Here is a 25,648-nt window from a genome sequence, read left to right as displayed (position 1 = left end):
TAGGTATTCACCAGTGCGGTCCCGTATTCGTTCCGTCGTCATGGACAGAGACCAAAGCAAATTCCAACATCACAGGCGATACTTGAACTGCAGAGTAACGTGAAACTAGCTATAACACTCTATTGGTATGTAATGTATTTGGGCTCCTTATTTGAGTTTCTCTTGATCTGGTTGTGGCCACCTGGGCCCATCTTTCAACGTACGTGTTTGCGACTTGTTCGAGTGATTCGCTTTTAACAGCCCCCTAACATCAAATAAACAAACTGATTTCATCAAGTCCTTTGAAAAAATCCTGTAGTAGAGTATTCCTGAAGCTAGAGCCCAAATCCAAGTCTATCCATGATTGATACAGGCCATTCAAGATCCCAGCGATATGCAAACTTCCGCACCTCCCGGCATGCTTCATCGTTGCCAACCATCCGGCTAGCCAAGAAAGCACGGAAGATGTTTTCAAGTTCAACCTCGTGAAGTGAGAGCAACAATTTTACCTTCTCGGCTTGGCTTTCGTTGTTCCTTGCCGCCTTCATCGCGTGATGGAGCGGCGTTTGGCGGTCTTCTGTATTGTCTGCCATCCATGCTAGTGTCGGCTCTACTTCGAGTAAGCTCTCCAGCGTCTTCGCCTCTATCCAGTATGTTTCGGCTGCTAATGAGAAAATTGTCCGGCCTTGGTGGTTTCTGATGGATGGATCCAAGCGGCAGGCCTCGACTATAACGCTGATTGTACCACCGGCTCTAGACACACGTTCCGTCGGTCTCCTACTTCCAGGGTCTCGGTGGTTGAGGTTGTCGGTATGTAGAAAAAGAACCGGGATCACACTTCTTGGGACCACGGTTGATGTTAGAGCTAGGTGAATTGGCAGGTAGTCATCCCTGTCTGGAGTGTTTACAGACACAGCGCCATCAAGTTCAATAAGTCGTCGGGCGATGATTGCACAATTCTTGCAATCCCTGTCCGCACACCCCCTTCTCGCAAGAATATGTATTGGCCGGTCCCCTTCGTAAGCTGTACGCTGCAAGTCGTCTTCATCCGCAAGGTCTAGTAGAAACATGGAAAGAGGATGACACTTTGATTGAAGTGCTTTGTGCAGTAGATCATGATGGTGCAAAATTTTCTTGCAAGCGCGGTATTCTGCAGAACCAGGATTCTTGATGAGAGAAATTGCACCAGGGGCCGAGATCTTGTCGCGATATAGATTTGGAAATGCTCGCCGAAACCACACGTGTACTAAGGAAGGATCTGCAGGGAGGTCTGGCCATCGTTTGACGTCCGAGGCCGTCGCTATTAATTCGTTGATAACTGGCTCAACAATCGTCGCGTGGTCGAGAACGGTTCGTGACCCCAGAAGGAGCTCCAAGGCCCCCAAATGACCAGCCAGGATGGCTACGGCAATAAAGCATGGAAAAAGGGCGATGGGGGCATCATGTTCTGAATGTAAAAAGAGTTCTAGAATTGGTGCATTCGCTCTGCGGAGAGCCTCGAACATCGATGGCCAGCTTCTTCTCAGGTAATAGTAGTCCTCCTTAAAAGGATTGATCCCTTGGTCAATGATATACTTGCAGATATGGACATGCCCAGCTTTTGTGGCGAGATGTAGCAGCGTGCCAGAGCTCCACCTTATGTGGAGGGGATATCCCGAAAGATGGAATTGCCTGACTTCCTCAAGGTTGCCTTTTCGGCAAGCTTCGCAAATGGTTTTCGACTTCGTGCTTTTGGTGGAGGGGAATGAGACCGCTAAGTTGGAAGAATTCTGATGAAAAGCCTTGCGATGTGCTTCAAGACGCTCGTGGGACTCACACCCAACGTCATGGAGAAAACAGTCAGTGTGGGTGCACCTATACGGTCGTTCATGCCTGTCAAGGTGCTCGTCGCAAGCATCTTGGCTTCGGAATCCGGTAGAGAACTTGGAACAGAAGACTCTGGGGCATTTGAATCTGAGGGGACCGGAGAGAGCCATGTATGCACTCTCTTTGGAAAGGTCGCGGTGTTGTGACTCCCCTGCCGCCCGAATGGTGATCACGCGAGATTGTATTCGCGCGTCGATATTCTGTGTGCGGAGCGTATTTGTTACTGTTTGAGCGCAAGCCTCCATCTCGAGAATCGATTGATTTGAAGGGTTGTCGGAATAGGCTGTGAGCAACCCCACCGCAGACGAGACAACGTCCGCTGGGAGACCAGATACATGCTTCTGTGCTTCCTCAACATGATAGCAATAGTTAACGGTGACGTAGTCAAGGAACCCGAAATAACCAGATTGAAGAGCGTTTTGGGAACTGTCTGTTTCTGGGTCTTGGAGAAAGGGCCGAGAAGAAAGGTAACGACAACAGAAGATAGCCAAGTCGGCATGCTCCTGGAGAAGATCAATGGTGCCTCTCTGAACAAGGTATCTGCTCAATGATATTAGTCTCTATGACCAGATGAGAAAGTCCTGGATTTAAACGCGAACACACCTGCCAGCTGTCTCGTGGACCATCTGTATGATCTGCTCGGACTGAAGACCCCCAAACATATCGCAGATCGTCACGTCAACAAGCGAGCTGCAGATATCTTTGCAGTTGTCGAGGCGGCGGCGCTTGGGGTTGCAGGTGCCCTTTTCTGCATTGATGCAAAATCTTGACTGTATCTCGCGCCATCGAAGAGGCCTCTGGGAGCAAATGATCCAACCCAAGATCTTCTTGACCGTCTTTTGTCGTGATGGCTTGGACTTTTCTAACACTCTTTGGATGATTCGCTCGTAACTGATCTCGTCAGAAACTCTCCCATGTGTATCTGGGGGTCTTGCTCACGCTTTGTATAGGTCTTCGGGAAAACTATCGCTTTGCATCTCATCTTCAAATTCATCGATTGAGTCCATGGATAAGAAATTGGACATGACGACCTTGGTATACAAGAACATGCCTAAGATAGTTAGAAGTGGTAATATAAGGGGCTAGATGAGCTGAGTACCTTGTGATGTCTTTGCTACTTTGGTGGCAAGCTCTTCTTCTTGTTCTGGTGTCTGAGAGAACCTCGCGCATATCTCGGCGGCTCGAGATTTCGAGTACTCCTCAATGTCCCTTTGGTGAGAATCAACCGTGTCAAGCCTGATTTGGGGCTGTGCTGACAACAGTTGGTCAAGTCGCCCGTCTCTCTGCCCGCAGAACAGTAATTTGAGATGACAACCCCGTGAAGCTGCGGAGGGAAGAACCTTGTCCAGAAACCAGGTAACGATTGCACTGGGTTCGTTCTCGGAACACTCATCAAGACCATCAAGTACCACAGAGACGCTGCGTTGGCTGGTCAAGCACTCGCGGGTCAAGTCTTGAAGAGTTGCGAGACTAGACAGCTCGAGATTGCTGCTCATGGGAGCGGACTTCTCATACAAGTATCGCATAATGGTTTCGTCTTGTTGGATCAACTGAGCCAGGATCGCTCGAAGCATCGGCTTGGCGGATTTTCTGTCGTCATCATCGTGTCTGAAGAGAAAGTGTACTGTATTGCCATGGATACTCGGGTCCTTGCCCGTGAGGTAGCGAATGACTTTCATCGCCAAAGCTGTTTTACCTTGAATATCCTAGTTAGCGGGAGACATAAGCCGTAAGAAGGATCGGAAGATATACCAGCGCCAGGTGAGCCGTTCAAGAACAAAACATTCCCTTGAGAGGATGTTGCACTTTCCCACGCCTGAAAGTGAGGATGCTGAAAGATCCAATCACCGGCAGATGGAGAGCTTAGTTCCGGGGAATCGAGTCGACTGCGAGACCCGAATCTCGAGATATTGAGCTTGTCCTCCAAAAACTCCTTCATATCTTGATCTTCAACTGATGTTTGGTGCTTCAGGCATTCAGAGGCTAACGTATTGCGGATATTGTCGAGATCCGCTTCAAGTTTATCAAACCGGTTATCAGCATGCCCCCGAAAGTTCTGAACTCCTTGATGGATGGCATGTGCCTGCAGCCTCTCGTGAGATAACCTCTCCTGTCGAAGCTTTAGCGCCCGGATGATCGGCTCGACCTGACGCCGGAAGCTTCCCCATGCCGCCTTGAAGAACGTTTTCCAATCTTGACATGGTCAGAAGTTTGTATATTAGCAGATATGGGTAAAGCATACTAGGTCGAGAAAACACGCCCAGAACGCATTGATGGAAACGAAGAATGTCGGAAAAGTAGTCCTCCAAGGCTCGCCTGAGGTGTTCTGCGCCGTTGCTTTTGATAAGTGTGTGGAAGAAGGCGAGGTTGCTCAGCGCCTCTCCAATCTCCTCGTAAGCATCTAGGAGTTGCTTGATGGAGTCGGCCCAAACTGTGGCAGCTATGAGAGCGAGCTTAATGGGCCCCTAGATCAAACATTTTGTGAGCGAGAGCGGAAAAGGTGCACCCGCATCGTGGCCATACCCAAACGAATGCCACGACCTCATGAACGTTGAGGAAAATGGAGACGAGTTGCTCAATGTGTTTCATCGCGTCGAGGAATTTTTCGATTCTTCCAAAGTTGCACAGCCTCTTGTCGCGGCCGAGTTTGGCCTGCATCTGTTGAATCGCTGCATCCAGGTCTTGGAGGTTTGCGTTGTTGAATTCCCGTTTCTGGTCCTTGGAAAGATGACTTCGGAACTGGTCTAATGACCGTTCGAAACTCGTACTGTTGGTAGATGACATGATGCCGTGGCGTTGACGAAGCCAGCCGAATGATTACTCTGAGCGATGGGTAGGGCGACCAAGAATTAAAAGGGTACGCCGTGGCCTCCATGACAATCTTGAAACTGGATGGGATGCATGGCCGCCAATCAAGGACCGTCTGTTACGGCGCCACTTCTGCAGTTGAGACGACAGTCATGCTGCTCATTGGTGTTTGCGACAGCTGAGCCCCGTTGAGTCCGCCTGGGCGGCAAGAAACTGTAGCGGGTTGGTGCACATTTCATCTCAACCATGGCGGGGCTGTGCCAACCCCTGACGGCCAAGAAGTTAGCCTACAGGGCTTTCTCGAGCTGTCAACTCATCAGTTGGTTGTTTTCCTCATCGCGCCAGCTTCATTGCTTTCCTCATAATCCATCGGTAGGCAGACCGTTAGCCTGATCACAGCAACTCATCATGTCACGGCCCGGTAAGCGGTATCGAAGTGGTGACAATGGCTTCAATAATGGTGCTCCCCCCAAAAGAATTTCACGACTCGCCTCTGGTGTTTGCGCCACAGGCACTCAGCCTGCTGGCTCCGGCATGGATTTGCATATGCCAGACGCGACACCAGAAATAATAGATTTGACGGGGCCAGAGCCGACCCGGGAAATAATAGATTTAACAGAGCGAGAAACAATTTGTTACGGAGCGGTAAGTTCCCTTCCTCTCATTGACACGAGTTGAGTTGACCTGAAATAGTTGTGCGAAGCTCAAGCACTGATGGCTCCCTGGACACCCGACCAGACCTCGCCTTGGACTCGATTTTGCTTGTTCCCCATCCAGGTCTATGAGAATGAGTGCTTCCTGTCAACTGAAGATGGACTTGACACGGAACAGCAGCATGTTCTTGACTGTCGCACCTGCTCGATACTATGTTTTGTCGCCAATAAGTTCAAGCGTGTGTCCTTCATGGCTGTTATTGCGATCGAGTCGCTTGGCGCCAAACGAGGAAAACCAAATCGCAAACCTTCACCTATCGGAGTTACAGTCAACGTCTACGGCCCAAGGCGCTTGATAAACAAGGTTGGCCAGGCCATGACGAACGTCGATGTTGTTCTTCAGCATCCAGTCTTCGTGGATTCAGAAACCTGCTATATGAACCCCCATTACTTCTATCCAGAACGTAAGAAGACTGACTTGAGACATCTGATTGGGCCGTTATACAAAGGATCCAAGTCAGCTGTATCTCAGGCCATTGACGATGCTTTGGATTCTGCAAATGACTGGGGTCATGGGGTCACGTCAACAGTCTGCGACAGGAGCGACTTGGAAAATGTGCTTGGATCTCTCTTGATCGATACACAGCTTAAAGAGTATGCCGTGTTACAAAGCCGTTGTTGATAAAACTTTAGCATCACTTGCTGACGCAAATGTGCAATAGCCATCAGGTCTCAGGCATTGAGTTCATCCTGACACGAGAGAACTCTTCCTTCGTCTCAGAGACGCACGTAAGGTTACTCTCCTCGATTCATTACAGGTAAGCCTCGCTTCATATATATTGAACTCTTGGCCAAGCTGACTGGAACCGAACAGCTTGCTGTCCCGTCGAACCGTCCCTGGGTGTGGCGGGATACTGGCAGATGTCATGGGTCTTGGGAAGACATTGACGATGCTTGGGGCGATTGTGTACTCAAAGCACTTGAACAATAGACTTGCCGCAAGTTCCAACTCCATGACGCAGTTGCGAGAAAAGACCCTGGTTGTTCTACCGTCACGACGTAGGTTGTAGCTGATACTTGGACTGCAAATTGATCTATGAAAGGTTGCTAACTGAGTTAAAGAGGTCCTTGACGTTTGGGATAATGAAATCGAAAGCTAGCCAGCCACCCAGTGGATTCTCATTGATCATTCTTTACTGACAATTTATAGGCGATTCCGGCCGCAAACTCTAAGAACAGCAATTTTCCACGGAAACAGGCGGGCCAAGGAAGGACAGCTACTTCTCGAGAGTGATGTCGTGTTGACTACGTACCATACACTGGAAAATGACAGCAAAAAGACCAAGATATTACAGTCCATCAAGTGGACCCGTGTGGTTCTGGACGAAGGTATCTGGATCCCATGGCAATCCTTACTCAGTAAAGCTAACTACTTGATACAGCCCATCAGATAAGAAACCCGTCCACCAAGCTTTTCAAGGCTGCGGTAGCTCTCGAAAGCGAGGCACGGTGGTGCCTCACCGGCACACCGATCCAGAACAGCCTCGATGACCTCAGATCACTGCTCAAGTTCCTGCGGTTCGAGCCTTTCTGCCAGCCTAAGGTGCTGGAAGAGCACATCGTAAGGCCAATGAGGAAAGATCCCGAACCTGGATCCAGCACAGCACGGAACCTGCGGATTCTTCTCAAGACCTGTTGTCTTCGAAGAACCCAAACTCTGCTTGACCTTCCGAGCGTGACGACAAGAGAAGTCTTGGTGAAACCTACGATGGCAGAGAAGGCTCGCTTCGCGCAGATCTTGGAGCAGTGCCGTGCAGAGTTCGACTTGATGGCCAGCCAAGACACCTGCCGGAAGACGCCCAATGTACTGTTTTCAGCCGTCGTCAAGCTTCGGCAGGTTTGTAATCACGGCATTGCTCAAATCAACGGGACCGGCGCCAGGGGATCGGATCGGCTCACTGTACCAAGGACGCTTAAAAAGAATTCCCGGCCCCCTAGTGCAGACCCAGTTTGCGATTTTTGCTGCGCCCAGGATGAGGAAGACGACATTTTACTGGGTGCCCTCGATTGCTGTCCGTTATGTGGCCGGGTCCAATCTGAAGGGAACGATACAAGCTCGCCTTCCACACCATCTCTCCGCCCCTGTTCGCCGTTTGCTTCTGGGGGAGTGTCCCTTAACCAAATGAATGCAGCAAGCTTTGCCTCAGGAATGCCAAATCACTTACTCTTGGATAGTGAATTGGCAGGCCAGTCCTCTAAACTTTCAGCAGTGGTCGATAACATAAAGTCATCCGGTTTGGAAGAGGATTCAAAGAGGTAACATCTACCTACACAGAGCCTAAGACATAAACTATTAAGCTAACTAATGAACAGCGTCGTTTTCACTAGCTGGAGGACGACGCTTGATATGCTCGCTGGCATACTCTCTAGTAATGGGATAGGGTTTGTGCAAGTCGATGGACGAAACCCGGTCATGGACCGGACCGCCTTGCTTTCACGGTTCTGTGAGGCTCCAGATATCCGAGTCCTTTTGATATCCATCAACACTGGCGCGGTTGGGTATGTTGTACACAAACGATGATGAGGAAGATCTTTCTAACATGACGCAGGCTCACCTTGACGAAGGCAAACGTGGTGCATATCGTTGAGCCACAGTGGAACCCAGCGATAGAGGAGCAGGCTATCACAAGAGTAGTCAGAATGGGACAGACACGGCCAGTGACCGTTTTCAAGTACATCATGAATGAGTCTGTGGAACAGGTAACTAGTTCTTGAGCTATTGGAGTCACACAATGACTGACCTGTTGGTACAGGGCGTGGTAAAACTGCAACAAAGAAAGACTCGCATAGTCAAGCTATCGATGCAAGACAAAGACGAATCCGATGCTGATTTCGCCCTGGATGTAAGTGAAAAATACTTGACATACCCGAGCCTCTAACGCTGACTCTAAGATAGACTTTTAAGTTTGCACTTGACCCCAATGAATGGAACTGAAGAGGAACCTGCATTACTGAATAGAGAAATCTGAGACGTGCTAGGTATTTTAGCTAGACTTCGGGATTGATCTTATAGAATGATGTTTCATATATCAAGTATAGATCATAGTGCAATACTCTAGCTACCAGTGTAAAAGTTCCTTCCTATCTTTCGGGGAGAGCCGATGCATATTGATTATTTTTTACAACTTTGATAACCTTTTTTGTGGGCGGTCGAATTTAGAAACCGGAGCTGACTGGTTGATCATCCAACAAATGCCCTCACAGAGATCGTTATCCCAGGCGTCGTTGGCTGGCGCATTAGGGAATCTGCGGAAGTAATGGGCATAACCTGGATAAACATTGAGCTTAACTGGGACACTAGAGACATGTGAAAATTAGCTGGGACTCCATTATTTAGGGAGCAAGGGCGTTTCATTACCCCAAATGTTGCAACTTCTCCCTGAACAGCATACCATGGTCACGCAACGGGTCATCGCCACAGACCATGATATGTGTGGGCGGTAGTTTGTCAATGTTTTTCTCGTCCAAGAGAAGTGGGTTAATGATTGGACTGTCACGACAGGACTGAGGAGGATCCATCATGCGGGCGTATTGCTCGACCCATGAATAAGAGAGGAGGGGTGCATTCTGACACTGCATCGGAGAAGCCTTGTTGTCTTGGATCTGTTCGTAGGGGAACTTGTCGGGCAAGCAGAGCCATGGAGCGGCTAAACATTGGCCTTTGATGATAGACTCTCCCAGCTAGGTTGAAGAGGCTATCATTAGTGGATAAAACAAGACGAGAGTAGTTGTTGGTAATGACTCACCATTCTCTCTCGAATAACGATACTTGCTGCCAGACAAGCACCAGAGCTGATACCCATGACATGAAGACCAAATTCCGGTGGCATCCCAATCCTGGCTGCGTTCTGTATGACCCAGCATCGCGCATCCCATGCATCTTGGAAAGGTGCTGGAGTTTTCCACTCTGGAGCTAACCGATAACCCACGCTGACAACGGTAAGACCACAATTCAGGGCTAAACTGGTGCAAGTTGCATCCTCGGTAGACAAAGAGCCGGAGAAGAAACCACCTCCGTGAAAGTACAGGAGGACCGAGGAGCCATGGTTGCGAGGGACATAGAGGCGGATGGGTATTTCCACGCAGTCCTCACCAACAATCATCAAAGTTTTAGTCTTGACGCCTTGGCCACCCATAGCTTTTAACTCGTCGCTGCTAACGGTAAAACGCTGTGAGTTGATTCGACGACGAATGGCTTTTATATCTGGGTTGCTGGTTGGGTCAGAAGCAGGAGGCAGTGATTGCTGTTGAAGAAAGGAAGTCCATTCAGCAGAAGGGCGGGCAAGGTAGCTGAAATCTGCCATGGCGAAGGTTTTCTCGTATGGAACCTGCTTAACAGTAAAATGTGAATCTGATGCCGCATATTTCTACGCTCCTTCGTGGATATTTATACTTGAGTGGCCCCCGGATCCCGGCTGAACTGCCATTATGTCGGCGTTCTCAAGGCCCGCGACCTTTCGTGAGATTCATGTCCTATGACCAATTCCATCAATTCGTTGTTGATCACCAGCTCGAAGCCTGCAGCAGCTGGTCCGGGTGGATATTCGGGGGTGGAGGATGATCGTCGTCTTGCTTAGAAAACATGGCAAGCAGCGGCAGGCGAAACTGGCGTGCACCGATAATACTGCAACTCCGGTTCACTATAGTCGGAAGATCTGGCCAGGGAAGTGCTGTAGCGGGCTGCAATAGGCCCCGGGTTTCAAGGCTGAGGCTGTCTGCGGTAACTCCGGCTCGTCTCAACTCATGCGTGACCGATGTGTACCCAGCTGATGATCAAGGCCGGCACTTCAGAGTCAACGGAAAGTTAATTTGTAACATGGCCCGGGTGTCGGCACGATTGATACTATGTCCGTCGTTGATGTGCGGTGGGCGGAAGATAAATAACCTCCGCGGGATATCCGTCCCGACTTCAACCGTCTTTGGCGAGAATTCGGCTCGCGGAATGAATGTGATAGTCTCAAAGTTGAATGCATGATCCTCATAGAAATCCTCACAGGGACTTTAAGGGTTGGAAAGTGAAGTTCACAGTCGAGTATCAGTATCGACTATGGATCAAGGGACACCTTTCTGAGGTTCAGTAATGATGAGCCCCAATTTGAGGTTGACCAGGGGATCCCACGACCCAAACGTGATCGCCACGAGAATTTTCTGATCGGGACCCCCGGGTTGGTCTGTGACTATAGGGATATCCGACAGTGTTTTCACAAACATCCAGACAGCTGAAGTGATAGAAACGTTAAGTGGTAGGATGATGACTTCTTCGCTTGTTACGCATCTCGATGGAGCATCTATGCTAAGAGTAGAATAGGGACTGGCAAAGGTATACAAGGTCGACTGAGTAAAGCTACCGACAAAAATAGCCACGCGTCACTTAGCATCTTGAGCAAAGGGACATAGACTCGGGGCTCTAGCGAGCTGAGAGACAGTGAGATGACATCTCCGCTTGCCTCGGCACTTCGGGACGTGTGTCAATAGACCAATCGCAAACCTCCAAAAGCGAGCCCATTACGCTCGCCTAATTATTACTGGCAACTAGCAGTTCGCCGAGCATCATTCTCATTGCTTATCTTGCTCTTTTGGTGGCTGTCATCCCTGCCAAGAACGGACCAGATGCTAACTCCGATCCGTCAGCCAATAACAACACCAAGAATCCGAGGTGTGCATGAGATCCTCGACAAAACGCCTGAACTTCAATGTCATCATCAAGAAGGATTCAGCTTGTCTCAGATCAGCCGGGTTACCGGTAATTAAGAGGAACCCGAGAATGAATCAAGTCTCGTGGTATTGAAGCTATATAAACGTAGTGTCGTTCGGCTGTTTGTTGAGCCTGACCTCAATATCACATTCCGAGCCGTTCACCTGAGTGATAGCTTGCAAAGATGGGTGGATCTTTTTCAAGTACATGGACGCAATCGTTCCCTCCCAAGCCAACCTTTACCGAAAAAGATGTGCCCGATCTCAAAGAAAAGGTGAGTGATATTTCCTCCTTGTAGCATTTCCACGTATTCACACTGCAGGTCTACATCGTCACTGGTTCCAACACTGGCGTGGGCAAGGAGCTAGCCCGGATGCTCTATTCCAAAAATGCCAAGGTCTACATCGCCGCCAGATCCGAAGACAAGGCCAAGACTGCTATGGCCGACATCAAGAAGGCGTCACCCGACTCCTCGGGTTCAATGGACTTTCTTCGCCTAGACTTGGCGGATCTTACTACTATCAAATCATCTGCTGATAGCTTCCTATCCAAGGAGAAGAAGCTTCACGTGCTGTTCAATAATGCGGGTATCCAGAGCCCAGACCCCGGGGTAACTGCCCAGGGCTATGAGGCTCATCTTGGCGTCAACTCACTCGGGACTTTCCTGTTCACCAAGCTTCTGACGCCAAAGCTCGTCGAGACAGCCAAGAGCGAGCCGGCTGGGACGGTACGAGTCATTTGGGTTTCGTCTGCAGCGACAGAGATTGTGGGTGAAAAGTCTGTTGGCCTTCATCTGGACAACCTTGACTATCATATCAACAAGTCTGAGATGTACAAGTATGGCATGAGCAAAGTTGGCAACTACTTGCATGGTGTCGAGTATGCAAAGAGGCATCGATCCGACGGGGTCGTCAGTGTTCCTCTGAACCCAGGAAACCTTCAGTCAGATCTTTATAGGGACCGGACTTCACTCTTGTTCAAGTTCATGGTCAAGTATTTGATGTACCCTCCGGTACTCGGGGCTTACACCGAGCTCTACGCCGGACTGTCTCCTGATATCACTATTGACAAGACCGGTAGCTGGGGTGAGTTTACGATGCTCGAAATCTGAAAAAAGTCTAACATGATGGATAGTAATTCCCTTTGGCCGTATTCATCCGATCAGAAAGGATCTCACCGAGGCCACGAGGACGAAGAGCGAGGGAGGAAACGGAACCGGGCTCAAGTTTTGGCAGTGGAGTGAGACGGAAGTGAACAAGTACCTATAAGCATGGAGCATGGGGTTTAGCAAGAACTTTGGCTAGTAATATAGATTTATTTAGACGAGATATCCCTGCATGAAGATTGTCAATTTGCGGATGGTACTCATTACTTTTTATAACACTATACATGTACTTTCCGGCGCGGTTGTCTCATCAAGGGCCGGGCTTGTCAAGGCATCACAGCATTACATCCAACTAACATAGTGGCCATTTTTAGTCTTGCTGCCAGGGCAGAAGACAAGTTTTACAATGCATGTCTTGGTTGATAGAACAATACGCAAAGGCAACGTATCAGTTATTATAAGAAGAGTTTAGGCATTTAAATTAAGAGTGTAGTATACACGATCAAGAAGTACAAAGCCAATCCTCCTCATCAGCCATTACCATATCCATCATGCCTCCTCCCACAATACTAGTACATCGTATGTACCGCTAGCCGCTTAGTAAAGACCAAGCATGGCCAGGGCGGCAACAGTAACGGCGGTAGCGAGACCGAAGTGCTTGGCACCAGCGTTAACAATGACCGTGGTGGGTGCGGGGGTGCCCTACAAAAAGAGATAATCGTTAATCTACTGGAGGAGTAGGAGGAACCATGCGAGACATACAGTGACACCGATGGTGCCGATCTCGTCAACCGAGGTCTTGGTGCCAGCGGAGCCGGCGTCGGTGGACTCGGTAGCAGGGGTGGCGGCAGTGGTGAGGGTAGTGGCGGTGGAGGAGCCAGCAGTGGTCTCGGAGTCATCAGTCTGCTCGGGGGCGGCACCAGTGGTGGTAGCCTCGGGGGTAGAGTCGTCAGTCTCCTCAGCGGCGGCAGTGGTAGAAGGCTGGCCAGCCGCAGTGGTCTGCTCCTCCTCCTCATCGGCGGTGGTCGCGGGCTCCTGGGCCTGGGTGGTAGAGGGCTGAGCGGCAGCGGTGGAAGCGGGCTCCTCCTCCTCGGCAGTGGTAGCGGCAGCCGAAGAGCCAGAGGCGCTGGGGGTAGGCGAGAGACCACACTCCTCAGCGGCGCTGGTGACACCGTTGCGGTAGTACTGCCAGATGTTGTAGGTGTTGGCGCAGATCATGCAACGTCCGTAGCGCTCGTTCCACTCGTCGTTGTCACAGTAGCCCTCCTCGCGGCCAAGAGTGATCAAGAGACCTGTGGAAGGTTATTAGATACAATCACATGCAAGCATGTGTGTCGATGCAACATACCACAGTCCTCGTGGCAGGCATACTGAGGGGTGCCAGGGGCCTGACGCTTGAGCAGAGCAGGAACAGTGTCGGGGAACTCGAATCGGGGGTCGAGGGCAGCCACCATAGAGGCCGAAGCCAAAAGAGTGTAGGTAACGAACGAATGCATCTTGAAGGTGAGAGATGAGATAGTCTAACCGCCAAATTGCTAGGTGACTGGATTGATTGTCTTGATCGAGTGCTGAGGATGAAGAAAAAGAGTACAGCTCAGAGCTTGCGAAGCTCTCTTATATAACCGGAATGACTCGTCTCTGGAGTTAATGTCCAAACCCCTTGATCGAGAAGGGAAAGGCTCCAGGTCCGGGGTGGTTCCTGCAGGCCTGATCCACGCCTGCAGAGCTAATTGCAACGGTATCCAGCTTTCTCGCCCCTCCGGTAAAGCCGAGAGTGTGGCCGGAGCTCCTACTCCCCGCGGATGCAACTCGTGGCCTGATGCCAAGTCTAATCACGCGCTGATGGAGTAGCACCAATGTCCCAAAGAAGAATTCTGATCCGAAAAGAGGTGCCGATATCGTTCGTGGGAAGGATTTCCCTCAAAAGAACCCCCCCAAAGGAGCAGGGGTCTTTGACAGGCGCCTAGGCCTCGCCAAGCCTTGGAAAATTGTGGGCGAAAAGGCCAAAACTGGTGTAGCGATGCATCCAAAATCTTATCTGATCATCTGATAAGCAAGGGTCCAGCTCGGGTCAGACCCAGTGACCGGCAAATAACTCGGGCTAAAAGAAACCGTTCACGAGTACGTATAGAACTTGTGTTTCTTGGCTAAATGCTGGACCCCCACCACATGCAAGTTAGTAGTTTCTCGGCGACCGACATGTCCGTGGGACGGTGGGAGGTTGGTCTTTCTATTGGAACGTGTAGTAGTATATCAGGAGGATGAGTGCCCCTTGTTTACCGCCAGTTACTCAACCCTCATTTCCCGTGCATGTTCTGCCGCGTCATCCCATCGCCGCCCACAATGCTCAAGAACCTTCTCCTTCTTGGTCTGGCGACCTTTGTCGTTGGTCAGTCTGATGACGATGACATCCCTACCGGTTCCAGCGTCACCGACGATGAGATGGGCCCGGCGGCCTTCATGTGGCCGGCTGACAGAGTCTGGGCTGGAGATGTCGACAATAGGGCTCCTTGTGGTTCCCGCGCTTCGGCTGGAAACAGAACCGAGTTTCCTCTGAGTTTGTTTCACCTTGAGTCAAGTAGTTGTGACAGTTGCTAACACACAAGTCTAGCGGGCGGCGCTGTCTCGCTGGTTGCTCAGGATGACTACTACGATGCAAAGATTAGCATCTCGTACTCCAGCGGTTAGTTTCCATTTCCATACTTTCCTCTCGATAGCATTCCTAACAGTGACAGACCCCTCCTCCAACGATGACTTTGAGACCTTGATTCAGGCAAAGTCCATTGCCGATCTGAACCCAGGTCATACCTGCGTCCAGCTCCCCGATGCGCCATCTAGTGTCTCAGCCGGCGACAACGCCACGCTACAAATCATCTACCGCGCCGACTGGGATGCTCCTCACAACCAGACCTTCTACGCCTGCGCTGATATCACCTATGTCTCGGAGGCCAACTTCAACTTTGAGATCCCCTGCTTCAACGCTACCGAGCCCGGTGACGATGATAAGGAGGCTGGCGTTACTGCCTCTGGCAGCCCTACTGCCACTCACCTGTCGACCAAGGAGACTTCTACTTCTGAGGCTTCTAATGATGACAACGAGGAGAAGTCGTCCGGTGGTTCCAAGGGACTCAGTGGCGGTGCTATCGCTGGTATTGTCGTCGGTTCAGTTGTCGGTGCCCTGGCCATCCTCGGCGCGGGTCTGTTCCTCTGGCGCCGAAAGCAGCAGCAGGAGAGAAACGAGCGTATCGCTCGTATGGAGGACAACGCTCGCAAGCACCAGTTGGCTACGGACAGCATCCGCTCTTCTCAGGCTTAATTGTGCTTCGAAAAGTGTATGGATGATTATTCTACGGTGATGTCTTTATGATACCTGTATGAAGGAATGTGATACCTGGTGGTGATGGAAACGTGTAGATAGTTTATGTCTAATGGAACGATATTTGGTCTTAACAACGGTACATTTCAACTCCATGCTGTGTTCTCCTGATCTTCGATACATCTTGCAAGCGAATAGCATCCAGCATATCTGCTATGACAAGTCTGCAAGACACCTTCAGCCACAATTCGGCATCTATCACATCTCCATTCATGCGAACACTACCATCAGAGCTGAACTGCGGCCATCGCTTATCCGGCATTCTCTGGACGATCTCATTTCCGCTGTCTGCGCTACCGACGCACGCCCTGAGGCTACGCGGCTACGCCGTGATCTTTCAGCTCGATCAAACAGATTCCCGGATTTTGAGATTCCTCTGGGCGAGACAGGGCCAGGGAACCTCCCAGTACCTGTAATTTTCCCCCGCGGCCACCGTTTCCCGATATCGGCCGTCGGTGATGCCATCTCCAAGACCCCTTGACGACCCCCGGAGGTTTTCTTCCTTCCACCGTTTTCCAATCACCCCAGGATCAAAATCACACCAACGGTCGATAAAGCCTTGATTTACGTACGCTAGACTAGTTCCCACGTGGTGATTGGCGCCCCAGTTGAAGAATCACGCAATAAAAGTTGGCCCGTTGGAGCGCTTGGGTACCATTGCTGTGGAGCCGACGAGGATCGATAGTTGCATCCCATCGTGTTTGAATGGGTCATGAGCAAATTTGGGAAATATGGGACAGAGCAAGGCCAAGGATCTAAAGGATAAAAGCCGGATCTGCTAACAGACCGAATAAGAATAAGCCCGCGCAAACCTTGTTGTTGACGGATCGAAAAAAACACCCATGATGGTGGCAACGGAGGGACAGGGGGGAGCACGGAGCAGAGTCCTCACAATGCTTAGCGTGGGAGGATTCCGGGACTTCACCTGAAATCTGTGGAGACGGAGGTGACATCTGCAGGGATAGCATTGGACACCATCTAATCAATCTTATCAATCAGTCAATCACTGGCCCGTCATCGGATACGTTGATGGAACCCTTGGTTGGCACTATCGGCTTGGCACAGCCATTGGACTTGGCACAGCTGGCGTGTCACCCTCGGTTGGTTCAGGGAGTGGGCGCCTGTAACCTAAGACGGTCTTGGAGCATTCCACCAGTCCCTTTTCTTCCTCCGTATTCAAGGTTAGTGGCCGGTACAAGTGGGATAGAGCCAGGCTATCGGTAGTCGTGGCTTGGCTCTTGGAGTGGGAGTGCTTGGTCAGGCGTGACCAAGCACCGGATGAGGAAGGAAAGATAACGTTTTCACTTTAATTGGGAGTTGGAAAGATGTGCTGCAGATGCATGCGATGCATAACGTGGCGTAGATTGAGAGACGGGATGCTTCCCCTACCCTACCTAGCCCAACTCACATCTTGACTGCCCGAATTTCTGATTGGCATGTCGCCCATTACTTCTTCTCTGTCTCTTTTTTCTGCTTACTCTCATCCTCCCGACATGTCGGGCAAATAGTTGTTCGTGCCTCGTGGATAGACTTGATGATTTCTCCACTACAAGGCCTGTTCTGCTCAGCTTTTTCGCATCTGACTGGGTAATCCAGGATCTCGATAAGAGATTGGCAGCCTGAGCATCGAAAATGGCGCCGGTCAATGAAACACATGTCGAAGGAGCTTGTATAGGTTAGCACTGAGATGTAGGAATTGGAAGATTTGCTGGTGGCAAGAAAATGGCATCAAGGGATAGCGATCATAGACTTTTTACACGTTTTCCTAGAGCTTATTGAACCTATTTGACTCTTTATGACTTAATAAGTAACGTCTAGTTGACAGATGAATGTTCGCTCTGCAAAAAAAGCGTTCGTTTAACTAGGTATATGGAGACGCCTCTTGAAGAGCGAAGTTCTGTTACCCTACACTCAAGGTCATTGTCTCTCTCAGTCGAGAGAAGGTATATGTTTATGGTCATTTTACCCATAATTAAAATTTCTGGTTATTACTGGTAAGCTTAATATTAAGAGAAGGGAAAAAATTTCTCTTGGCTCACTGCATAGGAAAGACCTGAATGGCTCAAAGGTGAGTTTTGTCAACACAAAGGCCGGGCTAGACCCGTTAACACGTTCACACACAGAAAAAAGACTGGGAACCAGTCAACACGTGACCGGGGTGCGGTTATTATCAGCCAAAATAGGGGCAATCACTTGAACCTGGCCAGTTCACGCAAGGAGTCATTGTACCTCGCAAGAGTGGATAGGTGCTGTTACATATTTGTCCAATGATTTGCATCTCTGAAACATGGACAGTAACATGAACCGTAACCTAAGTAGGCACATCTACCCATGATGAGAAAGCACACAAAGGGTATCAGGTGTTGAGTTTTGGTTGGCGCCAAGAGGGAACAAAGGGGGAAGGTCCGTCCTCTTGCTCACATATATAGTTCTAGTAGCGTTCAAAGAGGTATTGGCGATGTACTGAATGAGTATCAGCTGACTAGTATATGTTTTCTTTCTGTTCGTATCAGCGTAGATAGTAAAATTCACAGGGACGTCTGTGTCAAAGTGACAGCGGACCCATCTCAACACTAGAACACATAGTCATATCTTTGTACGGGAGGAAATTATTCCCTATGTTTAGCAATTAATATAGAAATAAAACCTTGGCGAAGTCCATTCACTCTCACATAAAAAGACTATCGATCTCCTGTCTTGGGCTAAAATCTCACCATCACGTTCACATCTTCACTCACACAGCCACAGCTCGCTCATCACTCACACAATTCACTACAATTCATCACGATGGATTCTCCTACTTTCACCCAAAACACCAACCCCAGCCTTACTGTCGCACAGACAGTCGAGCAGATGCCCGCACCTCCCACCGACAAGGCTGGCATGGAGCCTAACAGCCTCCCTCACAGCACCACGTGCACCTGCGAGTGGTGTGGCGGATGCCGACGCCCGATTCATCACTGGGGCTCCCTTCGGTGCAAGGAGTGCCACCACGAGTGCCCCGATTAAGCGAGGGTGAGTCTGCAGTGTGACAGCTGCTCAAAAAGTTGCCCAGTGGGAACTTCATGGCAGTGTCACCTGACACAGGTGAGTAGAGGTGAGTTGACTGATGGAGAGTATGCAAGAGTATGAGGAAGCAGAAGAGGTAGATCAATAAACGTCTTTCAAGACACCAACTCAACAGTTTCATAATACAATTAAGAGATAACAGTGAAGTCTAAGAGTAGTTATGACACACATTCCCATAGAACCAAGGAGGGGATGGCGAAGCTCAGGGCCATTCACAACAGCGACGAGTCCAAGGTGCTCAACTATGAATGTGGCCGACTGTGGTATCAAAAGGACGCTCCGGTCCAAATCACTTGTGCAGTCTGGAAATACACTTCAAGTATTACTTGCAAATCAAATTAAAGCTTTTATACACAGATAATAGTAATTTGCTTTGTGTGAGCCATTTAAAGGACCTGCCTACCTGTGCAAACTCTTGACCTCTGCTTTATCTGCCAACGATGTAATAAAGTTTGGATGGATATCCCAAGTTTGCTTCCTTCAAGTCTGTTAGGTCCGTTCTTAGTAACTAAATATGTACATTACTGGCAAGGTAAAAGACAGCGAAGGGGGCTGCTTGACCAGGGAACAGCACGAAATGTCATGCATGATCAAGATGAAAAGATAACCTTATTTTCGATCGTATCTGAGATCAATAGTACACAGGGCAACATACGATCCCGTTCCAAACGATTACGAGTTCGGATCAAGGTCAAGGTACAAGTTGATCGCTTCTTGGCTAAATTGAAGATCGGCCGATGAGTATCCACACAACTGCCGTTGTACGGCCGATGAGCTTAGTGTAGTGAATGACGAGTCATATCTACGTCTCTAAAGTCGGTGAGACTCCTCTTTCATGCCTAAAAAGGTTCTTGACTCTGAATCGTTCGACGGCCCACGGTCGACTTTCACATGTTGCAAGCAAAGTCTTCACTCGTCCGAGGAGGGGGAAATGAACATGAGGCGACCAAAAAGCTCAAAGACCGTAAATCTAAGTGAACGAGGAAAAGTTTTGGGGCAGTTAAGAGTCAAGAAAGAATCATGTTAAGATAATCGGTGCTTTTGATTAATGTTCAAAAACCATAGCTACGGCAGTATATCACAAAACCCCTAATGGGCGCACATATTTATAAGATGTGTGAGAATTTTAACTTGTCAACTACTCATATCATCTACTCGCATGACAACTATAAACGGTGAGAAGAAAACCCAAGCTAGTCCATGAAGAACTCCCGGAGCTTTCGCAAGATCTCTTCATTAGGCCTCATCTCCACCTTCTCCAGCTTCCAAAGCCGCTGGAGCAATTGTTTGCTCATTTGGTGACCATTGAAGCAATTCTGTCTATCAAATACCCGGCAGACCGTCATGCGTTCACCATCGGACATCTCGAGCCACAGCGACACGGCGTTGCCCTCAAACCTCAGCTTGTTGATCTTGTCCTGCAAGGCTGTCCCTTCTTCAGGTGTTGTTGCAGGGTTGTTTTGACTCATATCCTGCTCTGCCTTTAGGACCTTGACCTGTTCCATTCTCTCTGTGAGATAGCGACATTCGCCTTTCATCTCCAAGTCATCGAGGTTTTTGAGGAGAATATTTGACGTCTCTACAATGCGCTCATTGCGCAACTTGTTAGAGTCGGCCAGCTGAATCCACTCGTCAACATTGTGGGCAGGTCGCTTGATAGACTTGATAGAGGCCATGATATGCTGCTGTCAAGGAGATCTGTGTGTACCCGAAGATGCCGTAGGTGCTATGGTTGTAGATTCTGAAACCAGGGCGATGGGTATTTATGTAGATTTTAGCCAAGGCTCTTTATTAGTCTTCTGATGTTTTGCATATTATCTGATCAAAGCCTTTACTGAGGACGTGTAGGTGAATGTTCAACAAGTGCCTTTGTTCGACCTGAACAGCTATTAACAACCCATCAACGTTATGTTCTGGATCTTGCTAAAAACACCCAAAATAGAATAGAACAGGACGTTCAGCTAGCTATGATACTTCCAGGGCGTAAAGGGTCGCAAAGCGAGACTCGAAACATGTTGTGGGAATGAGAACATGCTTTGGTGTCAATAAAGTTATGTTTCTGTGTACCTTCCATTTCGCTCCCCGTTGTTCCATCCTTTTTACCGCCAAAAACACACCAATGAGGTAAGATAGTTACTAATTTTGAATGCAAGGAGCTTTCTTACGCTCACTATCCCCCGCGTGACAGCTGCCAGCCACTTTGCGGCATCTAATTCAAGGCACAAGCCGTTCAGCCACTGTTCCGAGTTGAAACAGATCTTCCGTTAGCACCAATCACAAGGATAGATGGGCCAATCATTTCCCTGCGGGTTGTACGCGCCCCTGGGCTTAGCAGGGCGACCCCATGGAGTTGCAGGCCAGCTGAATAGAGAGGCGTATTTTGGGCGCCACTATTGGCAGTCTGATTTGCCAAGCACTTCTGGCGCCTCCTGCATTTTTGAAAATCTCCCTCTGATCAAGTTGAGGTGAAAACTCGATTCTCTTTCTTCCTTTCCTTGAGTTCTGGCTGGATCCTTGATTGCCTAGCAAGGTACTCAACAGCCATGGCCAGCATCTCCACGCCTCGCGCGCTATGGAACATCACCCTTCTTCAGCAAAATGCCACAGCCGAAGAAATTATTGCCCTTCCGTGGGTCAATAGTCCCAACGTCCGCGGCACCATGGATATCCTACAGAGTTGCATCCTGACCCTGGTTGCGTGCATCTACACGGCTCTCCACCTCGACGTGCCGAAAAGAACATCAAGCTGGCGCCTATTTCTCACGAAACTGAAATGGGTCGCTATTACCCTCTTTGTCCCTGAGCTTCCTGTTTTCATGGCAGCTGATCAGCTGCATCAGGCGTGGAAGCTTCGACAGGAGCTTCGTGAGTTGAAGAAGAGGGACGAATCCAGCAACGTGGAGGTGAGAATCCTTTGCATCTCATCCGAGGCCTTTCTTGCTGACTTTGCAGTTTGAAATTGATCTTCGATATTGTTTCTTCATGATCATGGGAGGCATTCGTCTCGACGTCCACGATATAATCTCCATGCCAGATCTTGACCTTGAGGCCATCCAGTACTTCAAGGACGACGGAGGCCGGAGATCTGTGCGACCAAGCCCTGAAACTGTTTCCTGGCTTGCCAAACAAAACATCTGGATCGAGGTCTCACAGAAGACCATTGACGACAAAAGCAAGGCCGACATCTTGCAAAAGATTCTTGTGGTTATTCAGGTGCTATGGATGGTGACGCAGTGCATCGCTAGAAGCGTGTATGACCTGCCGTTGACCTTGCTGGAGATCCATACCATGGTTCATGTGGCGTGTGCCGTCTTTCTCTACATCTGCTGGTTTCGGGTATGCCTTCGCACCCATGTAAAACACGTTGGGTCGTGTACTAATCAAGCTTAGAAACCACTCAACGTCCAGGAGCCCGTCATCTACGAGGGTGGATCACTCACAGGAGAAATCGCCCTCAAAATCGAGCATCAATTCTACGCAGACATGAAGTACCTGTTCGCACTCTTTCCACCCCGCACACACCCAGACCAGGCTCCCTCCAAAGGACCGCACCGCATGAAGATGCGCTGGGTAGATACCCCGAAAGACTCCATCATGCGCCCGGGAGATGTCCTTCCTTCAGGGCTCGCCTTGTGTTGTACAGTTCCACAAGAACATCATAGAGAGGACCAAGAGAACGCTGAGCCTGATTACGGTGAGGTTCCCGTGACCGAACAGTTTCTTCATCGCTGGGACTGCATTCTCAAGAGATACGCATTTGAAGACTGCGAGCGGCTGTCAAGAGAGCGGAAAATCACACTATACGCAAACGACTTTCTTAGAGTAGATCCTCGGCCCCTCCCATGCATGGACGAAGACCCTCCGACGCCGTATCTAGCACTCTTGGACGAGTTCACTCCCTTCAGAAGGACCACGTTCAAAAATATTCCGTTTGCTGAAGGCAAAGACAACTTTGACATCAAGTTTCTCGACATGCTTGGGGGAAGAGTGACTCTACAGCCGGCTGACTTCTTCAGGATCTGCTGGCAGATCCCCGAGCTTATGGCTCTCGCTGCCGCTCTCTCGGGCATGTACGGGGGCGTTCATCTCACAGCATGGAATTGGATATTTCCAACCTATACCGAGGACCTTCTCTGGAAAGTCAGCTGTTTATGCGTAGCTGTCGCATTGCCTGCCTTCTTCTGCGCTAGTTGGGTGCTCGTTTGTATTAGTGCCATCTTGCACTGTCTCGTGGAGCCATGCTTTGGTCTCCGGAAGAAATGGGCATCGCGAGCATTCAAAGACCCGCTTCGAGCTTACTCGGCCTGTGTTGCAATCGTATATGTCTGCTGTAGGATCTTTATCGTTGCTGAGGCCTTTGTGGCATTGAGACAGGTCCCTGTGGGAGTCTACATATCCCCTGCATGGGTTCAGATGGTGCCTCACTTCTAGTAGAGTCCCGAGAACAACAAATATTTGCAGTCTATGACTTGAAATCTTGCATCTCTCTCATGTTTGTTTATCCTCTTTCTGCAACGCCTTGACGACAGCAGTAGCAAAGTCAATGTTCCCAGCAAATATCTCCCATGAATGCTCGGGATATCCTGACTGAACCGCAATGACAGTGTCCAACTTGGGGATGACATAGAGGGATTGGCCATACATTCCAAACCCAGCAAACGCTCCATTCTCCCTCAGCGGACCCCCTTTGACACCCTTGGCAGGCGTCCACCAGCCCGTTTCGTACCCAAATGTCGGAATAATGTCGTTTCCGCCAGGAGCTCTTGGTCCTTCACTAGTCTTGGCTTCGGAAATGCCCTGAAACCAACCTGCTGGTAGGGCAGGGCCCTTGCCTTTTCCCTTGAGGGCGTCAAGGATGAAGAACCCAAAGCGAGCCATGTCGGTCAGGGTCACTGACAGGCCTCCGTGTCCATCAATCTGTCCAGCCCCAGTTGTTCGCATGTACGCATCGTATTGCATTCCTGCGGGTTCCCAGATCTGGCTAGAAATGTATTCCTCCAACGGAACTTGGGTTGCTCGGGAAATTGCAATTGAAAGGACGTAGAAGTTGGGATTGTAGTAATGAAACTCTTCCCACGGCTCAGCCACCTTTCTGAACGTCCGCAGCCAGTTGAGCACGGCGTGGGTGTCGCGCTGAGGATAGAGATCGGTCGCATACATTGGGTTAGGAACATCTGGCGGCCGTGCTTCCTCAGAGATTTCCACAACGCCAGCGGACATGTTGGCGAGAGCTAGCAAGGGCACATCCTTCCAAGCAGTGTCCTTCAGCTCGTTTATATGGTGTCCGACGGTATCATTGACAGACAGCTTGCCTTGCTGCTGAGCGATACCGAGAATAGTCGTCATGAAAGACTTGGTGACAGACTGTATGTCATTGCGAGACCCGGGCGAGTTTCCATGTCGGTACTCCTCAAGCCTAATCACGCCATTCCGAACAACAACGCAGCCAGTCCATCCAAACTCGCCCATAACACTCTCGAGATTGGCGTTAGACTTGTCACTAGTTGCCAAGTCAAGGTCGAGAGGTGGCCCCTTGGTGAAGCGTCTCAGATAAGAGCCATGTCTGATTTGAGTTGTCCGTCCAGGAAATGTCTCTTCACGCAATCTGTAGAGAAGAGGGGTGAAAGCTGCACCAGCAGGATCGAGAGAGGAGAGCTGGAAGCTGCCGATCTGATCGGCTATTGTGGGGGGTGTTTCTGGAGGCGACATGATGTGTAGTAAGTGGCTCGATAAGGCTCAAGGTTTGTACTTCTTGAGTGTGTCTATGCGGGGAAACGAATTCTTTCTCCAGGTTGAAGTCAGCATATTCCCAAGTCGGAGGTCTTCTCCGGGAGTTGGTCCGATGAGAGCGGATACTATCCGAGTAAGACGGGTCCGCTCGGGGAAAGACAGACCAATCATTCTCGACATCACCCTTTGGTAGAGAAGAAGCGTCGGTCGCAGCCCCCGATGGGTATTTTTGGACTCGGATCAAAACCGAATGGTCGAAGTTGGGGCGGATATCTTACTAGAGTAACTAATCAAGCCTGCAATTTAATCTCGCCTCGAGGTTCGATGAAGGCGCTGTGGTCACCGTTGTAAGCATTCAACTGAATGCCTAGAAAAAGAAGAACCCTCTTTTCTCCCACCACATCGAAGTACCCGACCCAAGGAATAAGCCCACCGTAACTTACCCAGTCATCAGTTTGCAAAGGGAAACCACTGAAGTGATATATCACCAGCCGAATTCGCAACCGAAAGAACTTAGCATGCACGTGTATTACCACTGGAAATCTAATGAACGTCTAACCTAATTTTTAACCCGAACTCTAAACTCTTAGCCACGCTCTTTGTCTCAACCATTACCCTCCCAAACAGCCATCTTCAAGCACTCAACGCCCACCAGGTCTCCCTCCCTGCTCCATCTCCTTTCGAACAACCTCCAACAGCTTCTCAGTCTTTACACGCCGCATGTTGTCTTCAGGAAGAATCTTCCTCCGGATCGCTGCCACATGCTCGAGTAGCTTGACCGCTCTGCCTCTGTGCCCCAACGTGTAGTAGGCCATTCCAAGGTTGTGCTGCACTTCAAGCAGCTGCGGGTTTCCGTCCCAGGCTGCAGTTGCCTTCCAGATCTTGGCTGTGCCTCTCAGTATGCTCACAGCCCTGAGAGTCTGTCCGTCTTCCAGAAAGGCTTCTCCCACTTGGTTCTGGAATGCGAGTCGGTACATGTCGCCTTTGGGGCCATGCTCGCCCCAGGCAGAGCCCATCCTCTCCAATCCATTTACTCTAGCGGCTGAACCCCCAACGAGCGATTGTGCGATCCACAGCTCAGTCACTACCGATCTCAGTGTAGCATTGTCAACCCATCCACCTTCAACCATCGCGAGCAGGTACTGTGCTAGCTCAGCCCCCCTCTGAACATAATTGTGATACTTGCTTGTTAGTCTGAGCACGTCCTGCTTGTACAGTAGGTCCTGGGCACTCGATGGTGATGCGTTTTGGAGTATTTCAATCTCATACTCCAGTCTCTTGACTATCGCTGTTGTGTTCCGGTTATG

The 25,648-nt window shown here is 49.8% G+C and overlaps 10 protein-coding genes across 10 annotated transcripts; 5 read left to right on the top strand and 5 right to left on the bottom strand.

Annotated features, from left to right (window-relative positions):
* Positions 1–314: 314 nt before the first annotated feature.
* Positions 315–4,434, bottom strand: NECHADRAFT_95028 (uncharacterized protein; the record flags this gene model as incomplete). Its single annotated transcript, XM_003049151.1, has 10 exons — positions 315–1,225; positions 1,266–1,297; positions 1,339–2,385; positions 2,449–2,593; positions 2,663–2,736; positions 2,785–2,896; positions 2,945–3,541; positions 3,598–4,038; positions 4,088–4,310; positions 4,369–4,434. 10 exons carry the CDS (start codon positions 4,432–4,434, stop codon positions 315–317), a joined length of 3,648 nt encoding a protein of 1,215 aa, XP_003049197.1.
* A 933-nt stretch (positions 4,435–5,367) lies between these two features.
* On the top strand, positions 5,368–8,245 carry CHR2113 (uncharacterized protein; the record flags this gene model as incomplete). The annotated part of the gene is made up of 8 exons (XM_003049395.1): positions 5,368–5,960; positions 6,181–6,365; positions 6,471–6,695; positions 6,749–7,622; positions 7,680–7,735; positions 7,823–7,865; positions 7,916–8,066; positions 8,120–8,245. 8 exons carry the CDS (start codon positions 5,368–5,370, stop codon positions 8,243–8,245), a joined length of 2,253 nt encoding a protein of 750 aa, XP_003049441.1.
* Positions 8,246–8,547: 302 nt separating this feature from the next.
* Positions 8,548–9,670, bottom strand: NECHADRAFT_82810 (uncharacterized protein; the record flags this gene model as incomplete). The annotated part of the gene is made up of 3 exons (XM_003049150.1): positions 8,548–8,663; positions 8,759–9,047; positions 9,113–9,670. 3 exons carry the CDS (start codon positions 9,668–9,670, stop codon positions 8,548–8,550), a joined length of 963 nt encoding a protein of 320 aa, XP_003049196.1.
* Positions 9,671–11,245: 1,575 nt separating this feature from the next.
* Positions 11,246–12,329, top strand: NECHADRAFT_95027 (uncharacterized protein; the record flags this gene model as incomplete). The annotated part of the gene is made up of 3 exons (XM_003049394.1): positions 11,246–11,335; positions 11,384–12,146; positions 12,196–12,329. The coding sequence occupies 3 exons, from the start codon at positions 11,246–11,248 to the stop codon at positions 12,327–12,329; spliced, it is 987 nt and encodes a 328-aa protein (XP_003049440.1).
* Positions 12,330–12,763: 434 nt separating this feature from the next.
* On the bottom strand, positions 12,764–13,662 carry NECHADRAFT_82808 (uncharacterized protein; the record flags this gene model as incomplete). The annotated part of the gene is made up of 3 exons (XM_003049149.1): positions 12,764–12,868; positions 12,929–13,458; positions 13,515–13,662. 3 exons carry the CDS (start codon positions 13,660–13,662, stop codon positions 12,764–12,766), a joined length of 783 nt encoding a protein of 260 aa, XP_003049195.1.
* An 847-nt stretch (positions 13,663–14,509) lies between these two features.
* NECHADRAFT_45490 (uncharacterized protein) lies at positions 14,510–15,482 on the top strand (the record flags this gene model as incomplete). Its single annotated transcript, XM_003049393.1, has 3 exons — positions 14,510–14,723; positions 14,778–14,849; positions 14,896–15,482. 3 exons carry the CDS (start codon positions 14,510–14,512, stop codon positions 15,480–15,482), a joined length of 873 nt encoding a protein of 290 aa, XP_003049439.1.
* Positions 15,483–18,329: 2,847 nt separating this feature from the next.
* On the top strand, positions 18,330–18,992 carry NECHADRAFT_82806 (uncharacterized protein; the record flags this gene model as incomplete). The annotated part of the gene is made up of 3 exons (XM_003049392.1): positions 18,330–18,517; positions 18,791–18,930; positions 18,976–18,992. 3 exons carry the CDS (start codon positions 18,330–18,332, stop codon positions 18,990–18,992), a joined length of 345 nt encoding a protein of 114 aa, XP_003049438.1.
* Positions 18,993–19,804: 812 nt separating this feature from the next.
* NECHADRAFT_82805 (uncharacterized protein) lies at positions 19,805–20,287 on the bottom strand (the record flags this gene model as incomplete). Its single annotated transcript, XM_003049148.1, has 1 exon — positions 19,805–20,287. One exon carries the CDS (start codon positions 20,285–20,287, stop codon positions 19,805–19,807), a length of 483 nt encoding a protein of 160 aa, XP_003049194.1.
* An 867-nt stretch (positions 20,288–21,154) lies between these two features.
* NECHADRAFT_45399 (uncharacterized protein) lies at positions 21,155–23,042 on the top strand (the record flags this gene model as incomplete). The annotated part of the gene is made up of 3 exons (XM_003049391.1): positions 21,155–21,514; positions 21,564–21,824; positions 22,002–23,042. The coding sequence occupies 3 exons, from the start codon at positions 21,155–21,157 to the stop codon at positions 23,040–23,042; spliced, it is 1,662 nt and encodes a 553-aa protein (XP_003049437.1).
* A 57-nt stretch (positions 23,043–23,099) lies between these two features.
* Positions 23,100–24,320, bottom strand: NECHADRAFT_45473 (uncharacterized protein; the record flags this gene model as incomplete). The annotated part of the gene is made up of 1 exon (XM_003049147.1): positions 23,100–24,320. The coding sequence occupies one exon, from the start codon at positions 24,318–24,320 to the stop codon at positions 23,100–23,102; it is 1,221 nt and encodes a 406-aa protein (XP_003049193.1).
* Between the last annotated feature and the right edge of the window lie 1,328 nt (positions 24,321–25,648).

This window comes from Fusarium vanettenii (assembly GCF_000151355.1).
Source record: "Fusarium vanettenii 77-13-4 chromosome 7 genomic scaffold NECHAsca_9_chr7_10_0, whole genome shotgun sequence".
In the NCBI taxonomy this organism is placed as follows: Eukaryota; Fungi; Ascomycota; class Sordariomycetes; order Hypocreales; family Nectriaceae; genus Fusarium; species Fusarium vanettenii.
Note: the sequence above shows the minus strand (reverse complement) of the source record. Positions and strands in the feature narration are given on the sequence as shown.